Source organism: Sarcophilus harrisii, chromosome 4 (genome assembly GCF_902635505.1).
Source record: "Sarcophilus harrisii chromosome 4, mSarHar1.11, whole genome shotgun sequence".
NCBI classification, from domain to species: domain Eukaryota; kingdom Metazoa; phylum Chordata; class Mammalia; order Dasyuromorphia; family Dasyuridae; genus Sarcophilus; species Sarcophilus harrisii.
Window position 1 is genome coordinate 455814116 of NC_045429.1, and position 23552 is coordinate 455837667.

Here is a 23552-nt window from a genome sequence, read left to right on the forward strand (position 1 = left end):
AAAAGAAACTTTCTAGAACAGGGGGAAGAGGCAAGAAGAAGTTAGTGCTTCTCGGCAAAATCTAGTGACTTTTTTTTAAAGGAAAGAAATTTTTTAACAGAATTTAGTGGAGGAGAAGCAAATTTACTAGTCAGAACTGTGAGAGTATGCTATAGAATGGCTGAAAAAGCAAAACCTACCAACTTGCCATATACAAGAAACACACTGAGAAGGGAAAGATCCACCTGGTGTTAGAAAAAGGGAACTGCAGCACAGCTTATTGTGCCATAATTGACTTCAGAAAGCCAGTTAGAGCCACCACATCTCCTGACAAGGTGATAAAAAGACAGTAATTTGGAGAGATGAGCAAAAAAAGATGTGACCGAAAGAGATGAGACCTAATGAAGCCATCAAAATTAAATGTGCCTGCACCCAAGGGCGGAGCATAGCAGTTCTTAAAGGAAAAGGTAATGAAATGATAGGAACATCTAGAGAGTAGAATGCTTAAAAAATATACTTAAGAGAAAAGAAAGCCATCTGTAAGTAAAATTTGGAGTTTTTTAGAACAGCTTTTGAAAATGGCAGTTAGATTTTCTCAAATCGGTATTAAAATGCTAACAATTTTTTGTTACATGCACATGTTACATGTAGAATCTAAAATAACTGGGAATAAATCTATAAGGGCAGCTAAGGAGCGCAGTGGCTAGAGCACCGGCCCTGGAGTCAGGAGGACCTGAGTTCAAATCCAGCCTCAGACACTTAATACTTCCTGGCCAGGCAAGTCATTTAACCTTGATAGTAGCCTCACCAAAACAATAATAACAAACAAACAAACAAACAAACAAAACTAAAATAAATCTTTAAATTTCCTTTGCTGATTTGGGTGAACTTTTTTGTTTTGTTGCTATTAACCTCAATCAATCCAAATGTAGAATTGACAGATGGTTTTCGATCTTACAGTCCTACAGTATGGCGGACAGCCTTTTGACTATTCGCCGATCAGATTCTGCACTCGAAATGGAGAGTATATAACGATGGACACCAGCTGGTCCAGTTTTATCAATCCTTGGAACAGAAAAGTTTCCTTTATAATTGGAAGACATAAAGTGAGGACGTAAGTGAACGGGGTCCATATCTCCTCCCTCGTCCCTTGTCTGGGCCCCTGTGGTTCCCACACCCCGACTTGGCCCTGGAGCAAGAATAAGAGATGGGCACTGAGGGCAGACATGAGACTAGCAAGAGGCTTTCCAGGCCCTGCTCCCTGCAGCCCTGCATGGGCACGTGAGAGCACAAGACTTGTGAAGTGGAAGAGGGAGGGAGGGAAGAGTGGGGACGACCCACAGACTTGTATTTGGATGCTTGGGCTTTGTGACCGTGTAAGTGAGAATGTAGGTGCCATTTCCTAATTTTAGTGTTTTCAAGGTCAAGGTTTGGAATTGGAGATGGAGCCACATTTGGCTGTTATCTGCTCTTAACTCAGTGGAACAGGCCTTTATTATAGTGTCCTTGCTCCTTGGGGTCGGTCCCCTGATGTTGGGGCTTCCAGGTATACCCCCATTATGCGGGGCTGGGACAGAGGCCAAGTGCCCCACACCAGCCTTTCTGAGGTAGCAGATGCAGCCGAGTTGAAAATGAGGCTTGTCTGAGAGAAGCCTGTGGACATTAGATGAAGTCCCACTCTCAAAAGAGTGCTGAGCAAGGCAATAGGGATGGCAGCTATTGGAGGACGTGATCCATGTTCACACTTGATATCCGTAATACACTTTTGCCCAAAAATAATGGCCTTGTTTGGCCTTTGATCTAGTCCACAACAGTTTTTCATTGATGATATAGCTAAAATATAAAGTGCAAACCCTCAGTAAACTGGAGGCTCCTTAAAAAAAAAAAAAGTCTTCGTCACCACATCTGTCTTTGTATCTCCAGTCCTGAGCACAGTGTCTTGTACACAGTAGGCACTTACTTAATGCCCATTGCACTGAAAATACTATTAATTGCAACCTTGAGCTGCCCAAGTAGAAGAAGCCAGAGAGGGCTGGGCAGTGTTGGGTGAGGTGAAAGAAGCCAGGAAGGAAGGAGGGGGAAGCTCCAGCGCTGACAGGCAGGCCAGACCTTCTCTGGATCATGGGCCTTGAGCTGCACCAGCCACTCTCTCTGTTGCTCAGCCTATTTGTGAGCCCGGGGTTTATGAACCACAGGATAGCAGTCTCCTCACAATGGGTCTCGCTGATTTTGTTCAGGGGGCCTTTAAACGAAGATGTCTTTGCTGCTCAAACATGCACGGAAGAGAAAACTCCTCATCCCAGTATTCAGGAGATCACTGAACAGATATACAGATTGTTATTGCAGGTAGGTTTCTTGGTGTTATGTACATTTGTCACAGTGGATAGTGAGGTCTGCAGGTCACAAACTTGGAGCAACAGAGTGAGCTTTTGTTATGAATAATAAATGGTCTAAGACACATATGTGAAAATGTCCTCATAAACCAAGTTTTGTCAGTGCCTACAGACATTGGCAGGTTAATGAGTAACCAAGTTGATGGAGTAGCGGGAGACACTTGGAAGTAGTCCCAGCTTTGAATGGAAGAGCCCTAAATTCTGGGAACTTGGATGGGAGATGTGAGCTCTTGAGGAAGTCCCCGGAAGGTCGTTCACAAGTCTCTGGTCATTGTACCAATGCAAAGGGGAGATCGTGGCATCTCTTCAGCCTGCCAGCAAGCACTTACCGAGTACTTAACCATGGGCAAGGAACTGTGTCAAGTGCCAGGCTGGTCTTTGGAGGCTCTGTCCTTTTTATCCTTTCTCCTGAGTAAGTTCATATATGAGCAACATGACTTGGAGTTTTTAAATAAACTTTCTGTTTATAAAACCAAAGTATAAGTTTGTTGCTATAATCTGACATCCTGCACTTAAGCAAAACAAGACTTTTCAAAATTCAATTTTCTTTTTTGTTACTAAAAATGTTTTCTTTCCCGTCCTCCTCCCTCCATTGAGGGGAAAAAAAAAAGAAAAAGAAAACCCAAGTGACAAATACACATAATTAAGCAAAACAAGTTTACGTATTAGTCACGTCTGAAGCATACATACATGCTAGCCGGCATCTTCTTTAGCTTATTCATCTCTCTCTAGCTTTGCTTCCTTTTTTCCTAATCTATAAGTTCCAAAAAATATGAATTTTATGTTTTCAATCCACAAAAATCTTTCTGTCTCTCACCCTCCACCACTCCCTCCTGAAAAGGAAGAAAAACAAACCTTATTATAAACCTCTACACTCAAGCCAAACAGATTTCTGCATTGGCTGTGCCCGGAAACAATGTCTCGGTGCCCAGCAGGGCTCACTGGCAGGTCCTGAGGGGCCACTGGGAGGCTGGGAGTTCAGGAGCTTTCCACGTGGTTTGTTTGCCATTTTATTGTTGCTGTGCGAGTTGTTTGCTCCACCTCATTGACCTGTGTCCTGCCACGTTTCTCTCACACCGTCCCTTTCTTGACTATAGCAGAGAATAATCCCTTACCTTGTAGAGCAGAATTGATGAGCACCTCCTCACTTACCACAAAAAAAGCGCTGAAGACTCTGAATGTTTTTGTATGGATGAATCCGTCTCATCCTTTGGTCTTGGGGGATGCAGGCCTGCTGGTGTTATCACTGGGTCATTTGGAAAACAGTCATTTCAGAATGCTTCCCAAGAATGTTGGGGTCGATTCACGGCTCTCCCAGCCCGCATCATGGTGGCCCTTTTTTCCTGCAGCCCCTTCAACCTTCTCATCCTCTTAGTCAGCTCTGCCAAGTTGGAGGTGTTACATGGAGTCAGCGTTGTTTTAATTAGCACCTTTCTGAGTATCAGTGATTTAGACCATTTCTTCATGTTCCTATTGATAATGTGATCTCTTCCTGAGAAAACTGCCTGTTCCTATTCTTGGACCATTATCTACTGGGAAATGGCTCTTATCCTTATAAGTTCAAGTCATTTCTCTATGTGTCTCTTGGAAATGAGGCTCTGTCAGAGAAACTGATTGGTTTCCCAGTTACCTGTTTTCCTTCTCATTCTAGCTATAATGATTTGTTTGCAGAAAAACTTTTTATGTATCAAAATTCTTTATTTCATTTTAAATTATCTTTGCTATCCCTGCTTTGGTCATGAATTCTTTCCTGAAAGGTCATTCTTCTTTCCTTGTCCCTCGAGTTTGTTCATGATATCACCCTTTTTGTCTAGGTCTTAAGTTTAATTGGATTTGGGTTTTGGTTTGGGTTTTGGTTTTTGGTTTTTTTGGTACGGGATGTGAGATATTGGTCTATGTCTGGTTTACAAAAGAAGTCTTAAGATGTACTTTCCATTGGCAATACTCATTTGAGAGATTTTTGTGATGACTCAGTGGCTTTCACTTTCTCACAACTCAGGCTTTATCCAGCTGGTTAAACCATCAGTCTTTCAATGATCCATTATTTTGTCCCTAAACCAAGACTTTGGTCTTAGTTTATAGAGTAGGTAAGGGTCGGTTCTTTGGCCAGGGTATAAAACTGTTTGTCTCAGGGCTAAGACTGACAGGGCTGTTCTGGAAAACAATCTGTCATTAGGCACAAAGGACCCAAAATAATTTATGCCCTTAGAGGCTCTGCCGCTGAAGCCTAGTGTCTCAGGAGGCTGTTGACAGCAAGACAAAAAGAGTCCCACGTGTACCCAATGATGGGACAATGACCCAAGAGCCCCAACAGAATTAGCCCCACGTACACCCATTGACTGGGCAATGGCTCAAGAGCTTCAGCAGAATTAGCCCTTCATTTACCCATTGATTGGGGCATTTACCCATTGACTGGGTAATGGCTCAAGGCGCTGCTCTGTGAGGGTGTTAGAACAGGCTCTGGGCTAAGTCCTAACTGTGGGGAAGTGGAGACTCAGCTCTGAGAGCTGTGGTGCATTGACTACTGTAGTGCCAAGACAGTCAACCTGGTGAGATGCCAGCCTCTGCCCAGCCTCAGCGGCCAGAATGAGCACACTCCAAAGCTCTCCGTCTCTTCCCCAAGAGTCCCTGAAGACACGGGGATGGCAAGTGTCAGGAAGGTGGATTCCAAAATGTAGAAGAGCTCCCTCCAAGAGTGAAGAGCTCTCCTCAGCTTGATGGGTACCAGGGGCACACAAAGGGCACCGGGCTTGCAGTCAGAAGACCTAGAGCCTTTCCCAGTCCCACCTCAGCTCTTCCCCTGTCCAGTCTGGGGACCAAACTGCTTGAGCTCTGAGGCCTTTCCCATCTCCGAATCCTACAGCCTGTTTTACTTCCCCATCCCATGCTCGAGGAGGGACCCTGGTCAGCTGGGCAGCCCCTTAGGCGGGCGGCCAGACCGGGAGGGTCCGAAGCCTATCTAGGAGGATCGGTGGGGGCAGTGGGGAAGAGGAGACTCGGCGGGGACACGAGAGCCGTCTTCAGCTATTTGAAGGCTGCCGTGTTCTGTTTGGCCCCTGAAGTCGGAATAAGAAGTGGGTGACGTGGGAAGGAGTGGAATGTGGGGGAGACGCTGTGGCCGCCTCACTGAGGAGGAGTGCGGGAGCCTCCCGGGCGAGGGGCTGGCCCCTGCTCCAGGGTGGGGGGTGTCCTCCTGACGGGAGCCCAGGGCCCGCTCCTGCCTCCCCCCTCAACCTCAGAGTCCGTTTCCGAAAGCCCAAGGGTCTAAGGTCAGTGAGCAGCTATGGGGGCATGTGTTGTGGTAACCTCGAGTGAGCTCGCACTTCTCTTTTCAGCCCGTCCACCACAGCGGCTCCAGCGGCTATGGCAGCCTGGGCAGCAACGGCTCCCATGAGCACTTGATGAGCCAGACATCCTCCAGCGACAGCAACGGCCGTCAGCCTGAGGACTCGCGGAAGAGGAGGCCTGTATGTTGGGGTTTCACTTGCTTCCTTTTGGTCCCAGAAGAAGGCCCAAGGACTTTCCTTCGCGGTCCCTCCTTGGTTTGGCCACTCTCTAAGCGCTTCAGTTGGGACTTCTTTAAAATTGATTCAGAATTAAAGCAACTAAAAACTAACGTTATGTAAAGGTCTCCATACAAATTCATTTAAAATGGCCAAATCCAGCGCCAGGCCCGAGAGGAAGAAGCAGCATGGGACGGGGCCCGCAAACTGCCGGCGTCAGGCGGCCGTCTTCTTGCACTGGCTCCGCCAACAGCCCCTTTTGGGGGATGTGGAGCGAGTCTCTTGTCTTTTCTCATCGACAGAATCGGGAGGGGGGGCCTGGTGATCCTGTCCAGGGTCCCCTCAGTCATGGCATTCAGAAATTTAAAAGTTCACCCAGGGCTTCTCAGGACGGGGGCTTCTGGAACGCTGGGGCCAGTTTTGTGCCGCAAGAGTGCTTTGACCAAAATGTTTTCCTGTCTCTGTGATCTGATTGCATTTAGTTTAGGTGGCTCGGAGGGGGGCAGTGTCTAATGAATGCTACTTTTGTTGTTTTCTTCAAGAATACCCGGAAAGGGAATTGTAAAGATGCCCAGAAGGTCACAAGCAAAAGCGCCATTCTGTGCAAGAATGAAGAAATGAGGAAGCCAGCCACAGGTAGAGAGCCTCCCGCCATGGTGAGGGACTGGCCAGAGGGACAACAGCCATTAGCACTGTCCATCTGAGACGGTCACATGTTGCAGATAAAAACTGTTCTGAAATTCCAGCCACACTTTCATACCATCTTAGGGGGGTGGGGATTGTAACCCCAATTTAACTTTTCCTTGATGGTGGTTGTTTAAACTGACCATCTAAAACATCCGTGCTTTACTGCTGCGGCTGCTCCAGTGTGCTGCTGCCTGTCGAGGGTGCTGGGGTTCGAAAGATCTCCCATCCCCGTTCTTGCTGTCGGGCTCTGGAGGCCGATTCAGCCGCTGCTAGCGTCTCTCCTTCTGGTCGTCGCTTCCCAGCCTCATGTCTGGTGGGCCCAGGCTTCGGAGCACTGTCTGAAATGGGGGAAATGGGGAGCAAACTTGAGAGGGCATCGGGAGCTCTGCCTTCATGGGATATCCCCTGGAGAGCTCCTCGAGGTAGCTGGAAATGCAGTCTGGAACTCGGAGCTCAGAAGAAGGGTTAGCGCAGCAGTCAGACTCTGGAAGGCTCAGCCTGAAGCTCGTACTCAGAACCGCGGAAGGGGACGAGATTTCCTGGGGCCAACCGAGGCCATAGTTCATGGAGAACCTGGTTACGTGGAGGGGTTTGGGGGGTGGGGCTGCAGCCAAAGTCTTCAAAGGCAGGACAGAATGACTTTGGGCAACCTGCAGTGGGGGGAGAAAAGTCTCCCGAGCATCATCTTTATGCAGAATTAAAATGCTGGTGTCATATTAACTTAGCAAGTGTTATTCTTTTGGGGGAAAAGTGACAAATGGACAAATCATTTTGTTATTCTTACAGAGAGTCAAAATAATTCAAATGCCCAAACAAAAGATATCTTGGCTACTGAGAAGAACAATTTGGGCCCTGGCTTGCCAAGGAATATAATTACAGAGGAGCTGGCCTGTAAGACTCAGTCTGTGTATTCCTACCAGCAGATAAGCTGCTTAGACAGTGTGATTAGGTACGCAACCACTTTTATGTCCTTTCCATCAATTCCTTCGTGACGACGCCGGCTTTTCCTTCAGTGGAAACGTTTTCCCCTTTCCCCACCACAGGTACTTGGAGAGCTGCAGTGTGGCCGGGCCACTGAAGCGCAAGTGCGAGACCTTGCCCTGTGTCCCAGCTTCGCCCATGGAGGATGAGCAGAACCCCACCGTGGAGCCAGGGCAACCACCAGCAGCAGGTAAGCCCGAGCTCACTGGGGCTTTTTTGTGTGCCTGGCCAAGTCTCTTCTTACTCTGCGATTCTTGGCAAGAGACCCAAAGGCCACTTTGCATCCTAAAAACCTGCTGCTTTCCTTTTGTCAGAGAGAGGTACTAGTCAACCCTTAACGGGCCCCAGGGGAGGTAAAAAATCTGAAGGATGCTTGAAATTAGTTCTCAAGCCCCGAGCTGAATGGCACCTCAGAGGCCTCCGGTTTTGGAGACCCAGAGGGAAGTTGTCATCAGCTCAAGTGCAGACCGATGGAACTCGAAGCTGGCTCTTGCACGCTTCTTCCCTCGCTTTAGGCTTCTAGAGTGGCCCATGGCCCCAGATCCATCTCCGCCTCCTCAAATCCCACTCAAGTGCCCCCTTCTCAAGGCTTTTCTACCACCTCCCCCACCCCCATTGCCTTTGTATGTAGTTAGATAGGAAGGTGCTCTCTCCCCCAGGGAGGCAGGAATGCTTCTTGTCGGGGTTTCTCTCCTTGGTGCTGGCACACAGTAGGTGCTTACTAAAGCTTATTTGTTGAGATTCACATTTTGAAGTGTTACAGAAGTCTTACAGATCTCCCACTTCCATGACATTGGAGGACTTAGTTATGATTATTTAAGCTTCACATGAATTAGATTAAAGGGGTTGCAGTGCACTTGCTGCACTTTAAGACAGTTGCTAAAATTGGGACGTGATCTATTGTGGCACTTTTGTTGCAGCAGGAATCTGCAATTGCTCTTTTCTGTATGGAGGAGGAAAGAATAAACTCCTTTTTCAGGATTGAGCAGGTTCTTCCAGCCCTGTAGAAATGATTTAGTAATTGTAGCGTGTCCTTAGAGTACCTGTGTGCCCCATGAGAACGGTCCGGTGTTGGAAGCTGAGTCCTTCCTTTCCTCCCCTGTGTCTAGAGGGCCGAGTTCTGCAGGGGCAGCTAAAGTGGGGATTGGCCATTTGGACCCCTGGACGCTGGGCTAAGTGTTAGAACATCCTGAATACTCTTGTATTTGCTTTTCACCCACTTTCCACTTTTGTACCTTCTCCTTGTCCCTTCTAAAGAGGAGACGTCAATGGTGAAAATTTCCTTAAATCCCGATGTCACCGTCCTGAAAACGGCCAGCACAGATCACCACCCGGTTGTTGGCGCTCCCTTGGCCTCCTTGGCTCTCCCTGGCAAAGCTGAAAGTGTGGTCTCCTTCACCAGTCAGTGTAGCTACAGCAGCACCCTGGTCCACGTTGGGGACAAGAAGCTCCAACCGGAGTCAGGTAGGTTCACCTCTGCCTGGTCCCCTTCTCTAAGGTATCCTCTTAGCGAGAGATTCTCTAAGGTATGTTTGCAAGGCCGGGCGTGATGACCCCGTGCAAGTCCCTCAACTCCAAAAATACCGCATGACTTCAGTTAACATGAGTGGTCTGTTTATTCTGTTTAAAAATAAGTAACACAGAAACAGGCCAGTAGGAGGGCTTTGGTTTCCCCCAGAAGAGTCCCTGGGACAATTCTGGGCTGAGTCCCCTTCCACTCACTGACCATAGCTATAGATCTTACAACTGCTGTCTCTGGGGTCATGAGGGACCCACAAAAGATTAAATAGTGCTCAATGTGGTGAATTTAATAAAGTCGAGGCATTTGCAGATTTTGTTAGCACAAAGCTTGAAACTTTCCAAAGTCTTTTAACTAATGGAGGGTTTCCTCTGATTTGGCCATTTACTGAGTCGTAAGGATATTTTATTTTTCCAAATACATGAAGGATAGTTTTCAGCATTTGTTTTTGGGAACTTTTGAGTTCCAAATTCTTTTCTCCCCACCCCCAAGGCAGTAAGCTGGCCGACAGAGGTTATATGTGTGCAAATCAGACCAAAGGGGCAAAAAAAAATCACCATGAGAAGAAAAAGCAAATAAACCTCCCAAAAGTACAAATCCTCTGATTCACATTCAGTCTCCATGGTTCTCTCCCTGGATGCGGATGGCACTTTCCATCCTGAGTCTGTTGGGGTCGCCTTGAATCACTGCATTGCTGAGTGAGAAGGGCCATGTCTGTCCCAGGTGGTCGTCATATAATCTTGTCACTGTGCACACTGTTCTCCTGTCTGAGTCCTTTAGAAAGTCAGAGGGGTGAGCATGGACACCCCTTCTCTGCCAGGCCCCATGGGGCGTCCCATCCGAGACAAACATGGACAGTGGCTTCATAGGCCCATTTCTCTCCCTGTTCTCCCAGAGATGATAGAGGACCCTTTGAGTGGGATGGAGTCACTCGACAATGCCGCTGGCCCAGCCTCGACTTCTCACTGCAATTCCAGCCCGGACAAGGGGCTCCCCAAGAAGGTGGGCCTGACCAAGGAGGTGCTGGCGGCCCACACACAGAAGGAAGAGCAGAGCTTCTTGCACAGGTTTAAGGAGACAACCAGACTCAGCACATTCCAGTCTCGCTGCCATTATTATCTGCAGGAGAGATCCAAGGGACGCCCCGTAGACCGTGGTGAGTGACTGACTCCTGGGCCTTGCCACAGCCTCCTCTTTTGAAGGAAAACCTCCCACTGTTTGCCATCCTGTGCCCTCTGCCAGAGATCAATGCCCCCTGAAAACCAGGCTGACGGGCAGGCCTCCCACACCCCCGGTGCCCACCTCAGAAAAGAACAAAGGGAAGTGACTGGTGCTTCAAATTCCAGTGCTCACCCTCAGTGCACATCCTCTGTCATGGCTGCTGTTTCTGCTGTGGTCCCTGTGTATGTCCTTGTGTGTGCATCTGCATTGTGTGTGTGTGTGTATGCACTGTGTCTATGCATGTGAGTGCTTGTATGTGCATCTGCACCGTGCGTGTGCGTGCTGTGAATTTCCTGGTCCTGCTGTCCCTCCCCCTTCCCCCCCGTATTCCTCACTTCGAGAGCGTCCTCCATCAGCATCCCCTTCCCTTCACGTACCGTGACTCGTGTGGCCAGTGCCCAGCTGAAGGACACCCCGTGTTTCACAGCTTTGCTTCCACAGGCAGCGCCCCACCTTCTGCCGTGTCTGGGGCCCTCCTCCTGGGAGCTGTGGGAGCCTCTGCTCTTCTAGGGCCGCGTCTGTCAGCAGACGTACGTGGCGCCGATGGCTTTTTAACTTGGGAACGCCGGCACACCCCCAGCTCCCGCTAGTTTGTTTGTGAATCACGGAGCGGAATGTTTTCCCACAGAAACAAGGAGCTCGTACCATGGTTTTTTCCACTGAAGAGCAAAAGCCGGATTTGGTTCATAGCTTAATAACCACAACTTGACTGTGGGTTCACTCAGTTAACCCCAAATGTAACCAAGATAGAGGCTCAGAGTGATGACATTTCACGCTGGGAAGGGATCTCAGCAGCCTTTTAGTAGAATCCATGATACTTCCTGGGAGAGGAGTCCCTGTCTCCCCAAGTCCCCCAGGCCTCCTTGTGGATGGTTCAGATGATTAGGAATTACTCTTCCTTTTATCAAACTTAGTGTGGACAAGTGCTAGGAGGCTCCCCCATGCCAGCTTCTGCCCGGTCCCATCTTGGAGAAGGACTAAAAAGGTGTTGGGGAACAGCCACCCCTCATCCCTAGGTGCCGCACCTTGGACTAAGCTTTGAATCCGCCCTTCAGTGAGCTCTAAAACCTGTAGCGGTTTGTCCTCAAGCCCACTCTCCCTCGTCTTTCCCATTAAAATAAAATGAGAGGAGGTGTCGGGAACTGAGATCATCATGCACTGTCCATGCAGCAGCGGGGGCGTCCCCCACTGTCCCTGCTTGCCCATCAGCACAGGCCAGCACGGCCCTCTTCTCATTGACCTTCCCATGTTTGGAAATCAGGGCTTTCCTTCTCCAGCCTCACGGGAGTCCCTCTCTTCGCCTTCCAAATATCACATCTGTCAGGAGTCTCAGATGCATCCAAAACAGCTAGAGGCTGGGGCCTGGGGCTCTAGGGCAGGTGAAGGTGGGATCCCGACTTCCCACCATAGTGCCTCCCAGTAGGTCGCTCACAGGAAGCAAGAAGGGAGCGTGAGGACTCAAGACTGTGCCCTCAGCAGGGAAGCGGCCCATCTTCGAGCACGCCAGTGTCCGTGTCTCTGGTCTTTCTCCCTGGACGAGTCTGCCCTTTTACTGGGCAGGTTCTGCAGGGTGCTGGCAAGCTTCGTCTTGGTCTAAGCGTTAGTCCAGAGGATGCAGGTGATCCCCGTGGCTCAGTGTGTGAGGTGGGTCACTTAAAAAAAATCTAATTCAGCTCATTTTTGTATTATTTCAGTTGTTCCAGGATTAAGAAATAGTATTTCTGTAATGGATTCATCTTGGAAAAAAAGTGGAAAGAACAGAAAACAGAAGTCCAAGCGAATTAAGCCCCACGAGTCATCCGACAGCACGACTTCGGGCACACACATCCCTCCTCGGTCACCACTGATCGGCCTGAATTCGACGGCATGGTCACCGTCAGACACTTCCCAGGCCAGTTGTCCGCCAGCCTCGTTCCCTGCCATGGTGCCCGCGTATCCTCTGCCTGTTTTTCCATCGCCAGGAATTGTCCCAACAGCCGGAAGCGTGTCATCAGCTCCTCAGGCCTGCCAGGCTCATTTGAATGGTTCCGGGACCTCCCAGCATTACATTTCCTTGCAGCCCCCAGCATTCACCACCCCCCTGACTCCAGTCATGGCAGTTGTGTTACCCAACTACACGTTCCCTTCAATGAACCCCAATGTGCACGCTCCGTTCTACCCCGGCCCGAGCAGCTGCCCCCAGCATCCCGAATGCTCTTCCCAGATGATGTTGGCAGCCCAGCCCGAGTTCCCCATTCAGGCATCTTTCTCCTCCCAGACACTATGCCCCACACAGTCATTTAGTTACCATCCAGCTGAAAGGGAAAGGCCTCCTGCCCCCGGGGCCCCCGAAGGGCCATCTCGATCTGCAACACCCCAGTCCTTGGGGAGACACGATCAAGTATCACCACCCTTGTTCCAGTCCCGGTGCAGCTCCCCCTTACAGCTAAATCTGCTTCAATTAGAAGAAATACCCAAGGCTGCCGAAAGCTCGGTGGCGGCCATTTCTGGATCGTTGGGAGGACATGGTCTATTGAGTGAGGGAACAAATAATAAAACGGCCGAGTTCGATGACGGCAAAGGACCAGCGCCTCATCGAGTAAGTATTTTGTCTGCCTCCTAAAGTTTGGGGATCAGATGGAATGAGGTTCTCAGCCAGACCCAAAATACCCCCGAGTGCTATGAATCGGTGCCTTGGGCAGACTGCTTTTCAATGGGCCTTTCCAACCACTCGGGAAGGCTAGAGAAAAAGGCTGGAAATAAACTCTGCTTTTGGATGTCATTCCAGCAAATTAGAACATTCCAAACATTTGATTTTTGTTTTTCCAAAAAAACCTAGAATTCAATGTCACTCAGGGAGGCTAAAAGAGCTTGAGAGTAAAAACTTGGATTTCCCTTGTTCATTTGAAAGATGACCCTTCAAAGCCATGGGGAAAATGGTGGCTTTCAGTAAGGAACTTGTGAAGGTTGGCTCTGGCCTGAGGAAGTGTAGGTTGGACTGTGGTGGGCAGCGTCCTCAGGGCGACAAGCACAGGGAGGGGACTGTCACCCAGCCTGGGGTGGAGGTGAAGAGTAGAGAAGGGGAGGCAGAAGGCGGCCTTGATAGGGGCAGACCATTAATGAGATGGGAGTGAGCCCTGGATCTGGGCTCACAGGCCTGGGGGCCAATTAGTCTGCCACAAAACTCCCCCATGACCTGAATGAGTCACTTAAGGCCTCAGTCTCCTCCACATTGTCACATAAAGGGCTGGACTGGATGCCCTTGGAGCTCCAGATTGAAAAACTAGGAAAGTGCGTAGCCCCAGAATCTCCCTACTGCACTTGGCTCGCTCCCTTCTCTTGGGAAATGGTCCATTAATTACAGCTCTGCTAAGAAATATCTTGGAGCAGCATCTCTTAAAGCTTTAAAACCAAATTATCTCAGCATCCGGCATTCCTCAATCGGTCAGCGAACTGTGGAGTCCTGTGGGCTAGGCACCATGCTGGCCACCGGGGGCACAAAGGCAGGATGGCAGCTTCCCTTGAGGAGCTTATGGTCTCCAGAGGAGAGCCAAGGTCCGGTCTGGAGCAACGTGACTTAGCCTGGACCTCCGGCTTGACACTTTGATCACTTCTGAGGAAGGAGGCTAAGGAAGTGGCTTTTTCCCTCCACATAAACCATCTTATTCTGCCTTTCTCAAGGTGGACTCGCCAATGGATGCACACAACAGCGACGCCCTCTCTCTATCCAGTGACTTACTTGAGATTTTGCTGGCAGAAGATGGCTGCTCTGCCACCGGGTCGGCTTCCTCTGGGAGCGGTGTGTCGGCCGCCTCCGAGTCTCTGGGCTCTGGATCCCTTGGCTGCGGCACCTCTAGAACGGGGACAGGTGAGTGCCACCGACCTGGGGATCCTACCCTTTGGTGCAAGCACGGGAACTGTCGCAATCGGCCTCTGTCCTCGCTGGCCCTGCTGATGGATCTCTGGTTCTGACACAATTCCTTCCCGGTTCACAACCCCCCCACCCCCCAAAAAAACTAATGCTAAAAAGCAGGGGAACAAAGCCAGTACACGGGGATTGAGCTGAGCAACGCTTCAGACTTTCTTCCCGTGAGGTTTTCCATTTCTTAATGGAAAGAAAAAAAAAGTATGGGTTTAATATCAGATTTAATCATCGATTCCATGAAAATTCCCAAGATCAAATAGAAGCCACTTTGGCTTTTAAAGCCTTTAGCCACTTGGCTCAGCATCTGTCCCCTTGGCTCTCCTTCATGGAACTCCCTCCTCACCTCTGTCCCATAGAGCTCTTCTGCTCCTTTAAAACACAGTTTAAGAAACACCCTCTGTCTGGGCCTGCTGTCACACACCTGACAGATGGAGGCTGAGGCTGGCAGGTCTCTACTGGCCTCCAGAAGCATAATGCCACAATCCCATATCCTCACTAAGTCCACACCTATATGCTGATCCCTTGGGGACTAGCCTGTGTTGGAAGCAGACCAAGTCAAAACTTCAGGCCTGATCAGCAGCAGGACTGGGCTAGCAGTGGCTATTGGATGAGCTGGGTGGCTTGGGCTTAAAACAAATAAGAGGAAAAAGAGCAGGATGAGAGGAAGAAGAATGGGAGGAGAAGGAAGAGCAGGAGGAGGAAGATGACTGACTTGTGCACGCAGCCTTTTCTGCCCCCTCCTCTTCTCTACCTTGGACTGAGCTGTCTTCTGGTTTCTGACTTTCAAAGGGGCAGCTCCTGGAGAGCTGGGACTGATTCCTGGTTGTCTGTATCTCCCATACCCGGCACCTGAGAGGTTCCTCATAAATGCTTATGGAGCCTCCCCAGAGGTCCCAGTCTCCCTTCTTCCATGTTCTCACTAGTGCTGATACCTGGCAGTACAGACAGTTCAGGGCAATTGAAGAGTCCTTGGAGAAGTGGCAGGGAAACCCTCATGGGACTGATGGTGGGCTTGAATTTGCTAAGAAGTAAGTCAGGAAGAGGGAGCTGGGTGGGAGGCCTTGTTTGTGGCAGCCATTCTGAATCAGCTTTGGGCATCTTCAAAAACAGGAGCAAAATGCCAGGGAAAAGGGGGAGCTAAATGGCCATATTGTAGCAATCTTGGGTTCTCCATGTAATCGTATCCCTTACCCCGGGTGTCCTCCTAGTGGTTGATATTTCCCTTCCTCTTTTATTTCTGTGTCCTAAGAGACATGGAGTGAGGCTGCCCATCCACCAGGCCTGGTGACATGCCGTTCTCTTGGTTCCACAGGCAGCAGTGAGACAAGCCACACGAGCAAATACTTTGGAAGCATCGACTCCTCGGAGAACAGCCATCGGGCCAAACTCAACCCCAAACTCCCAGACAGTGAGCACTTCCTTAAGTGCATCTTCCAGGACCCCATCTGGATGCTGACGGCAAATACCGAGGATGACATCATGATGACCTACCAGCTTCCTTCCCGGTGAGTGTCTGTCGAGGGCTTTAGTTGTGGCTGGCGTAGCAGCCTCAGAGTTCCGCCTCTGATGTCCGCCAGGTTTTGGCCCTGACCTTACTTAGCTCCCTTGACACCTGCGGCTGAGCTCTTGCAGGAGCCTCATTGTGGGCCTCCCTGCCTCAGGTCTCCCCCCTTACTGGCCTCCACTCAGCTACCAGAGGGATTTTCATAAAGAACAGGTAGCTCATCTGCTCAGTATGTGCCCAAACACCTCTCTGGCACTGGATCCCTTCCAGCCTGGCTGCAGCCTCCCTTCCCGGCTTCCTTCTCTCCCCTGGTCCTCTCCCCGTTCCTCCACAGCCTCCTCATTGCCCACCTCCGGCCGCCTCAGCTCTGTTTTTTAAAATCCCTGAGTCCCTCAAAGTTCATTGCCTTCGTTGACTGTCAGACTCTTCCTGTCCCTTCTCCCTGTCTTCTCTCTCATACCCTTGATCAGATGGTGGCTGTGTCATTCAAACAATAGGACAGCCCCGTTTGTGGCCCATGTTTGCTTTGGTCTGTGCCATTGAGAGCTGGGCATCAGTGGGATCTTCCCACGCAGTGACTCTGGGAGGCAGTTTCCCAGGGTAGCTAGTAAGTGGGGGCCTCGAGTCCATCTTTGCATTGCTCCTTGTCCCAGACCGTGTGACCTGATGGAGACATCGTGAGCGATCCAGGAAATTGGGTCTTGCCCTTATCACGTCTCCTGCCTCCTTGTCCCTAAGGGAACGAGTTCCATCTTGCTGAGAGGCAAAGGAGGGAGGGGGAGGGGGAGGAGGAGCAGGAGTTTGATGCTACGCTGCCAGTCGGTCGGTTGGTCTGTCTGTCCGTCCGTCCATCTGAGAGTTTGGGTCAGGGTGATTGGGACTGAGACTTCAAGGGAAAGAGCTGAGCTTCCCGGGCTGGCTTGCGGAGGAGAGGGGGCTCCTGCTCAGACCCTTCGTAAATGCTCACGCGACGAGATCTGCTCCTACAAGGGGAACCGATTCTGTTGAAATAAATAAAAGAGCTCCTGCCACAGAAAAATCCTCCATGGACTTTGCTCCTGTTCAAAATCCAGATTATGGCATTTATCTGCCCTAAAAGGAGCAGCTTTACAGACCGCCTCCCCCCTCCCCCCCCCAGTTTATTGGAAGATGGAAACGAAAGTCAGGGCCCTCAGACGAGTCCCGGGCCAAAAGGGGGCCTGGGGGGGGGCAGAGAGAAGGGCAGGGGAGCCACGGTGGGCGAGCCGAAGGTGACTGAGACCTTCTTAAATCCCTTGTTAAGAAATCTAGAAACTGTTTTGAAGGAAGATCGAGAAAAGTTGAAGGTGATGCAGAAATTCCAGCCCAAGTTTGCCGACGAGCAGAAGCGAGAGCTGCACGAAGTCCACACGTGGATGCCCAGGGGAGGGCTGCCCAGAGCGCTGGACTTGGCTGTAAGTGGGCGGGGGTGGGGGGGCACCAGGGGGCGCTGTGGGGCAGAGCCTGGGCCTGGCTGGGAGTGCACAGGCTGTGGTGTGACAGGGACCACCAGGGGGCGCTGTGGGGCAGAACCTGGGCCTGGTTGGGAGTGCACAGGCTGTGGTGTGACAGGGACCACCAGGGGGCGCTGTGGGGCAGAGCCTGGGTCGGATTCGGATCCCGCTGAGGGCGCTGGGTGAGATCACTGGGTGAGATCACTGGGTCTCTGTGTCCGTTTCATCTGTACGTGGGAGCACGGCAGTGAGGATCACGCGAGGCGAGGCCTGTAAGCCCTCCGTGCTCCGCAGTGCTCCGGCCCTGGCGGGGTGCTCACTTTCCTTCTCCGGCCCGTTTCATAAACGCGAGGCGGGCGGGGAGAGGGGCTTGGGGCCCAGGGCCAGCGTCTGCCCGGGGGGAGCCGGGCGCGAGATGTCCCTGGCCCGGGAGGGTGTGGGGGCAATGACGGGGCGGGAGCTCCCCAGGGCGCCCGGGGCCTGCGTCCTCACTCAGGAGCAGCCCCCGACTCCCCAGGAGGCCGGGCAGAGGGCATGCGAGGGCATTCCTCTGGGGGCCTCCCACTGGCCTCCTGATCTCAACCCTTGAGGGTGGGCTCTGCCCTGAGCCCCCTCCCCTGGGATCTTCAGCAGGTGCCGGGAAAGGGAGGGAGAGGGGGCGCAGGGCAATGAGCGCCAGCCTCGGGCTGGAGGCTCTCACTCCCAAGCCTCCTCCCCGGGGCCCCAGGAACGAGTCTCCCAGTGTTTCGCTTCGGTGGGGTTCCCCAGAGCTGTCTGTAGCAGCTCAAGGCCCCCCAGGCCCACCCTTAGACTGAGCGTGTGAGGTCATATTCCCACAGAAGGCCCGGGTGGGGGCCGTGACCCCCCCAGGACAAAGCCGAGGCCGGCATCCGGAGGGGAGGCTGAGGAGCCCGGCGGGGAGAGTCCGCAGAGCTGGCCTGCAGGCAGCGCCCAGGCCGAGCCCGGCTCTTTCGCCCGCCCCGTGCTCACCTCACGACTTTCCCTTTCAGGCGTGCCCCTACTGCGAGGACAGCCAGAGAGAGCGTGTGGATGAGCCGTATGACGAGGATATTCCAGCGATGGAGCTCAGCGAAACCCTGGAAGCCCCGGACGAGAAGAGCGCCGCGCCCACACCCCACGGCCCCCAAGAGGAGACCTAGCCCGGCACCCCCTCCCAGGCACCTGCCGCCCCGTGCGCTGCAGAGGCTGGGGCTCGAGAGAGCGTTAAGACAGCTTGAAACTTGGTTCTAGTGAAATAACTTATTCGTGTCAACTTTTTTGTTTTAGAAAAAAGGTCACTTGTCTGAAGGAATCCATGTAAAACTGATGTCTCCGGGGCCCGGGTAGGGGCTCCAGGTTTTCCACCTGTAATTCAGCAGATTTTGTACAATAACTCTGCAGAGTGGATAGCGTCGCTTCCGTGGGCTCGTTTCTCACCCTGTCTCTTGCGGGTTGAATATGTCACCCTGTGTGTGGGAAGAGCTTCCAGGGACTCCCCTCTCTCCCCACTTTGATGATTCGGCATCTCCGAGGACATGCCGAAGACTCGGCGGGAGGTCATTTAAAGCTTGTTGTGTAAGAATTTGTAAGTTTGTATTAATATCTGAGAAAATCGTTCGGGGCTGTCGGAGTATCCAGCCCCCATCTCTGTTCTCTCTATTTATTGAGCTGCTTTCTTATCTAAATTATAATTTAGTCAGTTAAAAAAAAAGTTTCTAAAAATAAGGAAACCAGAGAGAGCAAATCAGGCCTCTTCTCCCCTTCCTGACAAGTGCCCAAGCTTTACAGCTTGATAGAGGTCAGGAGGTGGCCAAGGGGGAGGTGGCAGCTCGGGGGGGTCCTCTCCTGCTGCAGACAAGCACAAAGTGGTGAAATCTGTGACGAGTCTGGTGAGGGGCTTCACACTCTTAGTGAAAGCGACAGCCTCCGATACGTTACATGAGATAGTCACGAGTGGCCCTCATCCCACCATGGACACGTGCGGAATTGTTCTGGATCCAGCTCCAGAAGGGTCGGCACTTAGTGTGGGATACGGGAAGCGAGCCAGGGCGGCCCCATGGCTTGGGGCTGCTTTGTGCCGATTGGTCTCCCCCATGCCCATCCCCGATCTCGGTTGTTGCTGTTGCTGTTGTTGTTATTCTATCGCTTTGCTCCAAGAGCACGATCATCACTCTTCAGCCTCCATTGTCATCAGTCAGTCATTCTCTCCACGTACTTGACTCTGCAGACCTGCTTCTGTTTTGGAATCAAAATTCCCCTTTGTGCTGTGCCAGTGCCAGGAAGGAGTGTGCAAAGCACTATTCAGACTATGGCCTGGCCAGCCCTGCCTGGTCCCCTCCCCTCATGCCTTTTGAGGCCTGTAAATTATTCTGACTTTGAGGAGGACTAGGAAGATCCAGCTCTGCAAAACATGGGAAGGATCTGGCCACTTTGGGAGTTTGGAAATCCAGTAATGTTCCCTTGTTCTTGCTGGGAAATTATCATTTATAAAACAGTTCATTAATACATCAACTTTAAATTGGACTCTGTTGGGGAGATATAGATGAAGGAGTTTGGGGTTTTTTCCTTCCTTGATGGCCTTTAATTAAGATAAAAAAAACTTCATGATTGTGAAGATCATCAAGGTCATTTTTTTAAAAATCTCTTATTGAAGGTTCTCTTTATTTAAAGTCACTTTAATCTTAATAAAACCAAGCCCATCAGCTGCCAGATTAAACAGGGAAAACCGCAGTTCTAAATGAACCCAAGAAATATTCCCATCTTAATGCTAGAGGCAGGGCTGGCCTCCCAAGTCGGATGTCAGCTGGACTGTGTTCTAACACTGCACCATACACACACACTCATACACACACACACACACACACACACACACACACATATATACATGTTCATACACACACACACGCACATGTGCACATGCGCTTTCCAGAGGGTTTCCCCAATCTCGGCGTTAAGGGTTCCTTTCTCCTCTGTATTTTGGTATCATTTTCTCCAGGCAGTGAATGTTTTAGCCTGTCTGCTTTAAGGGAGTGTCAGATACTGGATCTCCTCAGGTCATTCTGTGGCTGTCTTTATACAGTGTCAAGCCTGGCCTCTTTATCTGTGAAGCGGACAGACAGACGGAAGTACGCCCGTACCCGGCTGTTGGGAAATGTCCGCCGCTGTTTGAAAGCTGAGCCTTTGTTCGAGGTTTCTAAAAGTGTGTGTCGGTTGTTATTTAAACTCCATGTGTTGCCTTGTTTCGGAGCCTTTGTGGACAAGCGGCTTGTTCACACACAAGGATTCTGAGTTCACTGTTTGTGGCTACTTTTTATGACTTTTTTGCCTTTTAGAAAATTGGCTAAATAAAGTAAATATATTTTTGTTTGTCTCGTTTTCTGTGACACCGTGTCCACCATAAAGCAGCACAGAAAAGAACAAAATAAACGCACATTTATTTTGCACATTAATTGGGAGCTAGAATTCAGATTTCAAACAAACAAAATATTGGCCTGCAAATCCGATCAGGAATATTCTGAAAAGCAACTTTAGTTTAAAAGAGATTTACCTGACACTGGACCAGTGAGAAAGCTTGGGAAAGTGGCCCTTCCCAACCGCTCTTTAATCTAGGCATTTGGACAAGTCCTAGAGAGGTTGGACAGTGTCCCTCATCATTCTGCAGGAGAAGATGCAAGCAGGCCTCGATGGCACCATAATTACTTGGATTTGAAATCCGGTCGATGATTGCTTTCAAAGCAGGAGTCACCATTGACGGCCACGAGCGGTCCTGTGCTAACCGAGCATTGCCTCGGTCTCTGGCCTGGACGGCCTCTCCTCCGGCCCATGGAGGACCCCAGGCTGGGTCACAGAGCTAACACACTACACCAGTGGTTCTCAAAGTATGGTCTAGAGAATCCTGGGGATCTCCAAAACCCTTTTAGAGCGTCTACAAATTCAAAAATAGTTTTTATTTCCAATATAGTAAATGTCTATAAATGTAACCCAGATAAACAAAAATGCTTTGGAGAGATCCTCAATAACTTTTAATAGGATAAAGGTACGGCTGTGACAGGGCCAAGCCGGAGTTCTGGAGACGAGGACCTTTGGGGTCACGGGAGCGAGCCGGGGAGCTTGGGGTGCTAGTGGCCCGCAAGCTCAGTGTGATGTAAGCCCGCAACATGAAGGCAAGGTTTGGGGCTGCACTAATTCCAGGAATAGAGGGAGATGGCCCCTCCAGAGTCTGTCTCGAGCACCACCTCCCGGAGCACTGCTGATCCATGTTGAAGGGATGTCAGTGAGCTAAAGAGGAAGGCGATGATGATGAGATGGTGAAGGGCCTTGAGCCCAGGCCACAGGAGAAGCAGCTGGGGGTGCTTGGACCAGGGGCCACCACAGATGCCTCCTGGAAGGTTTTCCTGGAGAATAGATCTTTGGTTAGAACCCTGACATGATGCAAACCCGCAGAGAGACCAATTTAGTTGGATCTGGGGACAAACTTCCTAAGGAGAGGTTCTGGGGCCATGGCCAAGGAGGTGGGGGCTCCCTGCCCGGGAGGGGCCACTATAGGCATCTGATCCCAGACAGCTGAGCACTTTTTAAGGGGAGGACCATAGACTTCTTTTTTTTTTAATATTTTGAAAGTTATTTCAATCTAATTGTGTTGTAATCCTATGCATTTGACGGTTTGCGTTTAAGCCTGGGGCTCAGAGAAGGGGTCCTTGTGACCACAGAGGTCACAACATGCAGACAAGGCCGTTTGGGGCCATTTTCGCTCAGGGCCGGGCCGGGTGGCCACAGAGTTTGCGCCTGTGATTCTGGGAATGGGCTGGGAGCCAGAGGCCTCTCCCAAACCCCAGGGGTCCTTGACAGAATGTGCACGGCTTTGCCTCGGTGGGTTCTCCCTCCCGTTCAGCCTCCTCTGCGTCGGCCTCTAGCGCTTCCTCCCAGGAATATCTAGGGCACAAGCAGTCCTGCTAAGCTGGGCTCGCTTCCCTGATAGGCGCGGTGATGGCCTGGGTGCCTGAGGGTCAGCCCAGCCCTGGGAGGGGAGTGTGAGGCAAAGGAGGCTGAGGTCTGCTCTTAGAGAAGGGGATGGCAGGAGCGTCCATCCAGGCAGGGTCCAAAGGCATGCTTAAGACCCTAAGACCTGGCAGGGATGATAAAGCCCCTGGTGCCACCCACTAACTCTGAATGAGGTGCGGGGAGCAGAGTATCTCGGGCCTAAGGCAGGAAGGGGTGCCTGGAGCCCCCGATTCCAAATCCAGCTGCTTCCCCCCCTTCCCTGAAATCTTGATAAAGTTCATCCCTAGGCCCCAAACGCAAACCAACAGCTTCCCGGGGGGTCAGGCCGCGGGATAGAGGCTGTCGGAAGTCCTGTCACCTCCCTGGCCAGATGGAGGGGCCGGCCTGTGAGGTCCCAGAGCGAGGCGTTTCCCATGGAAGGCTCCTCGGAAGCCGTCCTGGCAAGATCAAAGCTCAGGAGGCTGCGGAGCCATCCTTTCGCCCCAGTGCCCTTTGAAGAGGGCTGCTGGACTCCAGGGACAAATGGCAGAAAGTCCCCAGAGGCCGAGGCGAGGGAGGGGAGGGGAGGCACAGGGCCACAATGTTTGGATCAATCCTAGAGCATCAGGGCCGGAAGAGTCATGGCTGTTAAGTCTTGCCTCTTCCATCTGGAGCTGCAGAGGGCTTCAGCACAGCCTCCCCTGCTTACATCTGAGCAAACCAAGGCACAGAACGGTTAGGGGGGTTTGCCTGCGACCACCCAGCTCGCAAACTGAGGCAGTATCCGGAGCCTTTCTGATTCCCTGTCTAATGCCCTTCCCATGGCACCCCCCTCACCCTCCCGCCCCGTGGAGATGGATCATCTTAACCTTCCATGTGTCCCGGGACCCCGTGGACAGCCGAAGTCTGTGCTCCCCTTCTCAGGAGCGTGTACTTAACTGCCCAAACTGCATCACAGACTCCCCTGGAGTCCATGGCCCTGACCTAGGAGGAGGCTCTTGCCGTGACGGAACATGAATGGACTCGTGACTGATCTTGTCCCCAAAGACAGGATGAAGAAACGTCTCCCTTCCTGGAAAGGGGGGGGGCCAGCAAGCGGAGGAGGGGAGGCAGTCACCGCCTCCCCAAGCAAAGGGCGCCTACTTGCAGAGCACGACACTCGGGCGGCACGACTATGGCGGTCGGAACCCGGGACGTCTCTTCCACGGAAGCCAGAAGTCGCAGGCGGGACTCAGTGCCAGCCCTGAGACTCGGGGTCTGAGCCCTTGATGTTGTTGGGAGAGCTGACCCTGGTGAGCCCCCGCAGGGGCCCCTGGGGGGAATGGGGGCTGGGAGGGGTGCTTGTCGATCTCAAGCTCAGAGAGGGCTCAGGGTGGGGGCCGAGGGGTCAGCCAGGCCTCCAAACACAT

The 23552-nt window shown here is 51.5% G+C and overlaps 1 protein-coding gene across 7 annotated transcripts in view; it reads left to right on the forward strand.

Moving 5' to 3' along the window:
* Positions 1–20532, forward strand: part of PER2 (period circadian regulator 2) — a 51193-nt gene extending 30661 nt beyond the window's left edge. For 6 of the 7 annotated variants that reach the window (XM_031968164.1, XM_031968159.1, XM_031968162.1 and 3 more), the window contains exons 12-24: positions 940–1093; positions 2217–2325; positions 5708–5839; positions 6418–6511; positions 7349–7511; positions 7606–7733; positions 8801–9007; positions 9958–10218; positions 11978–12861; positions 13944–14130; positions 15500–15692; positions 16974–17124; positions 18174–20532. In XM_031968164.1, coding sequence (XP_031824024.1) covers positions 940–1093; positions 2217–2325; positions 5708–5839; positions 6418–6511; positions 7349–7511; positions 7606–7733; positions 8801–9007; positions 9958–10218; positions 11978–12861; positions 13944–14130; positions 15500–15692; positions 16974–17124; positions 18174–18323 — 2813 coding nt within the window. In that variant the 3' untranslated portion in view covers positions 18324–20532. The remainder of the gene's footprint in view (positions 1–939; positions 1094–2216; positions 2326–5707; positions 5840–6417; positions 6512–7348; positions 7512–7605; positions 7734–8800; positions 9008–9957; positions 10219–11977; positions 12862–13943; positions 14131–15499; positions 15693–16973; positions 17125–18173) is intronic. The other variant, XM_031968165.1, reaches the window with a different exon arrangement.
* The last annotated feature ends 3020 nt before the right edge of the window (positions 20533–23552 follow it).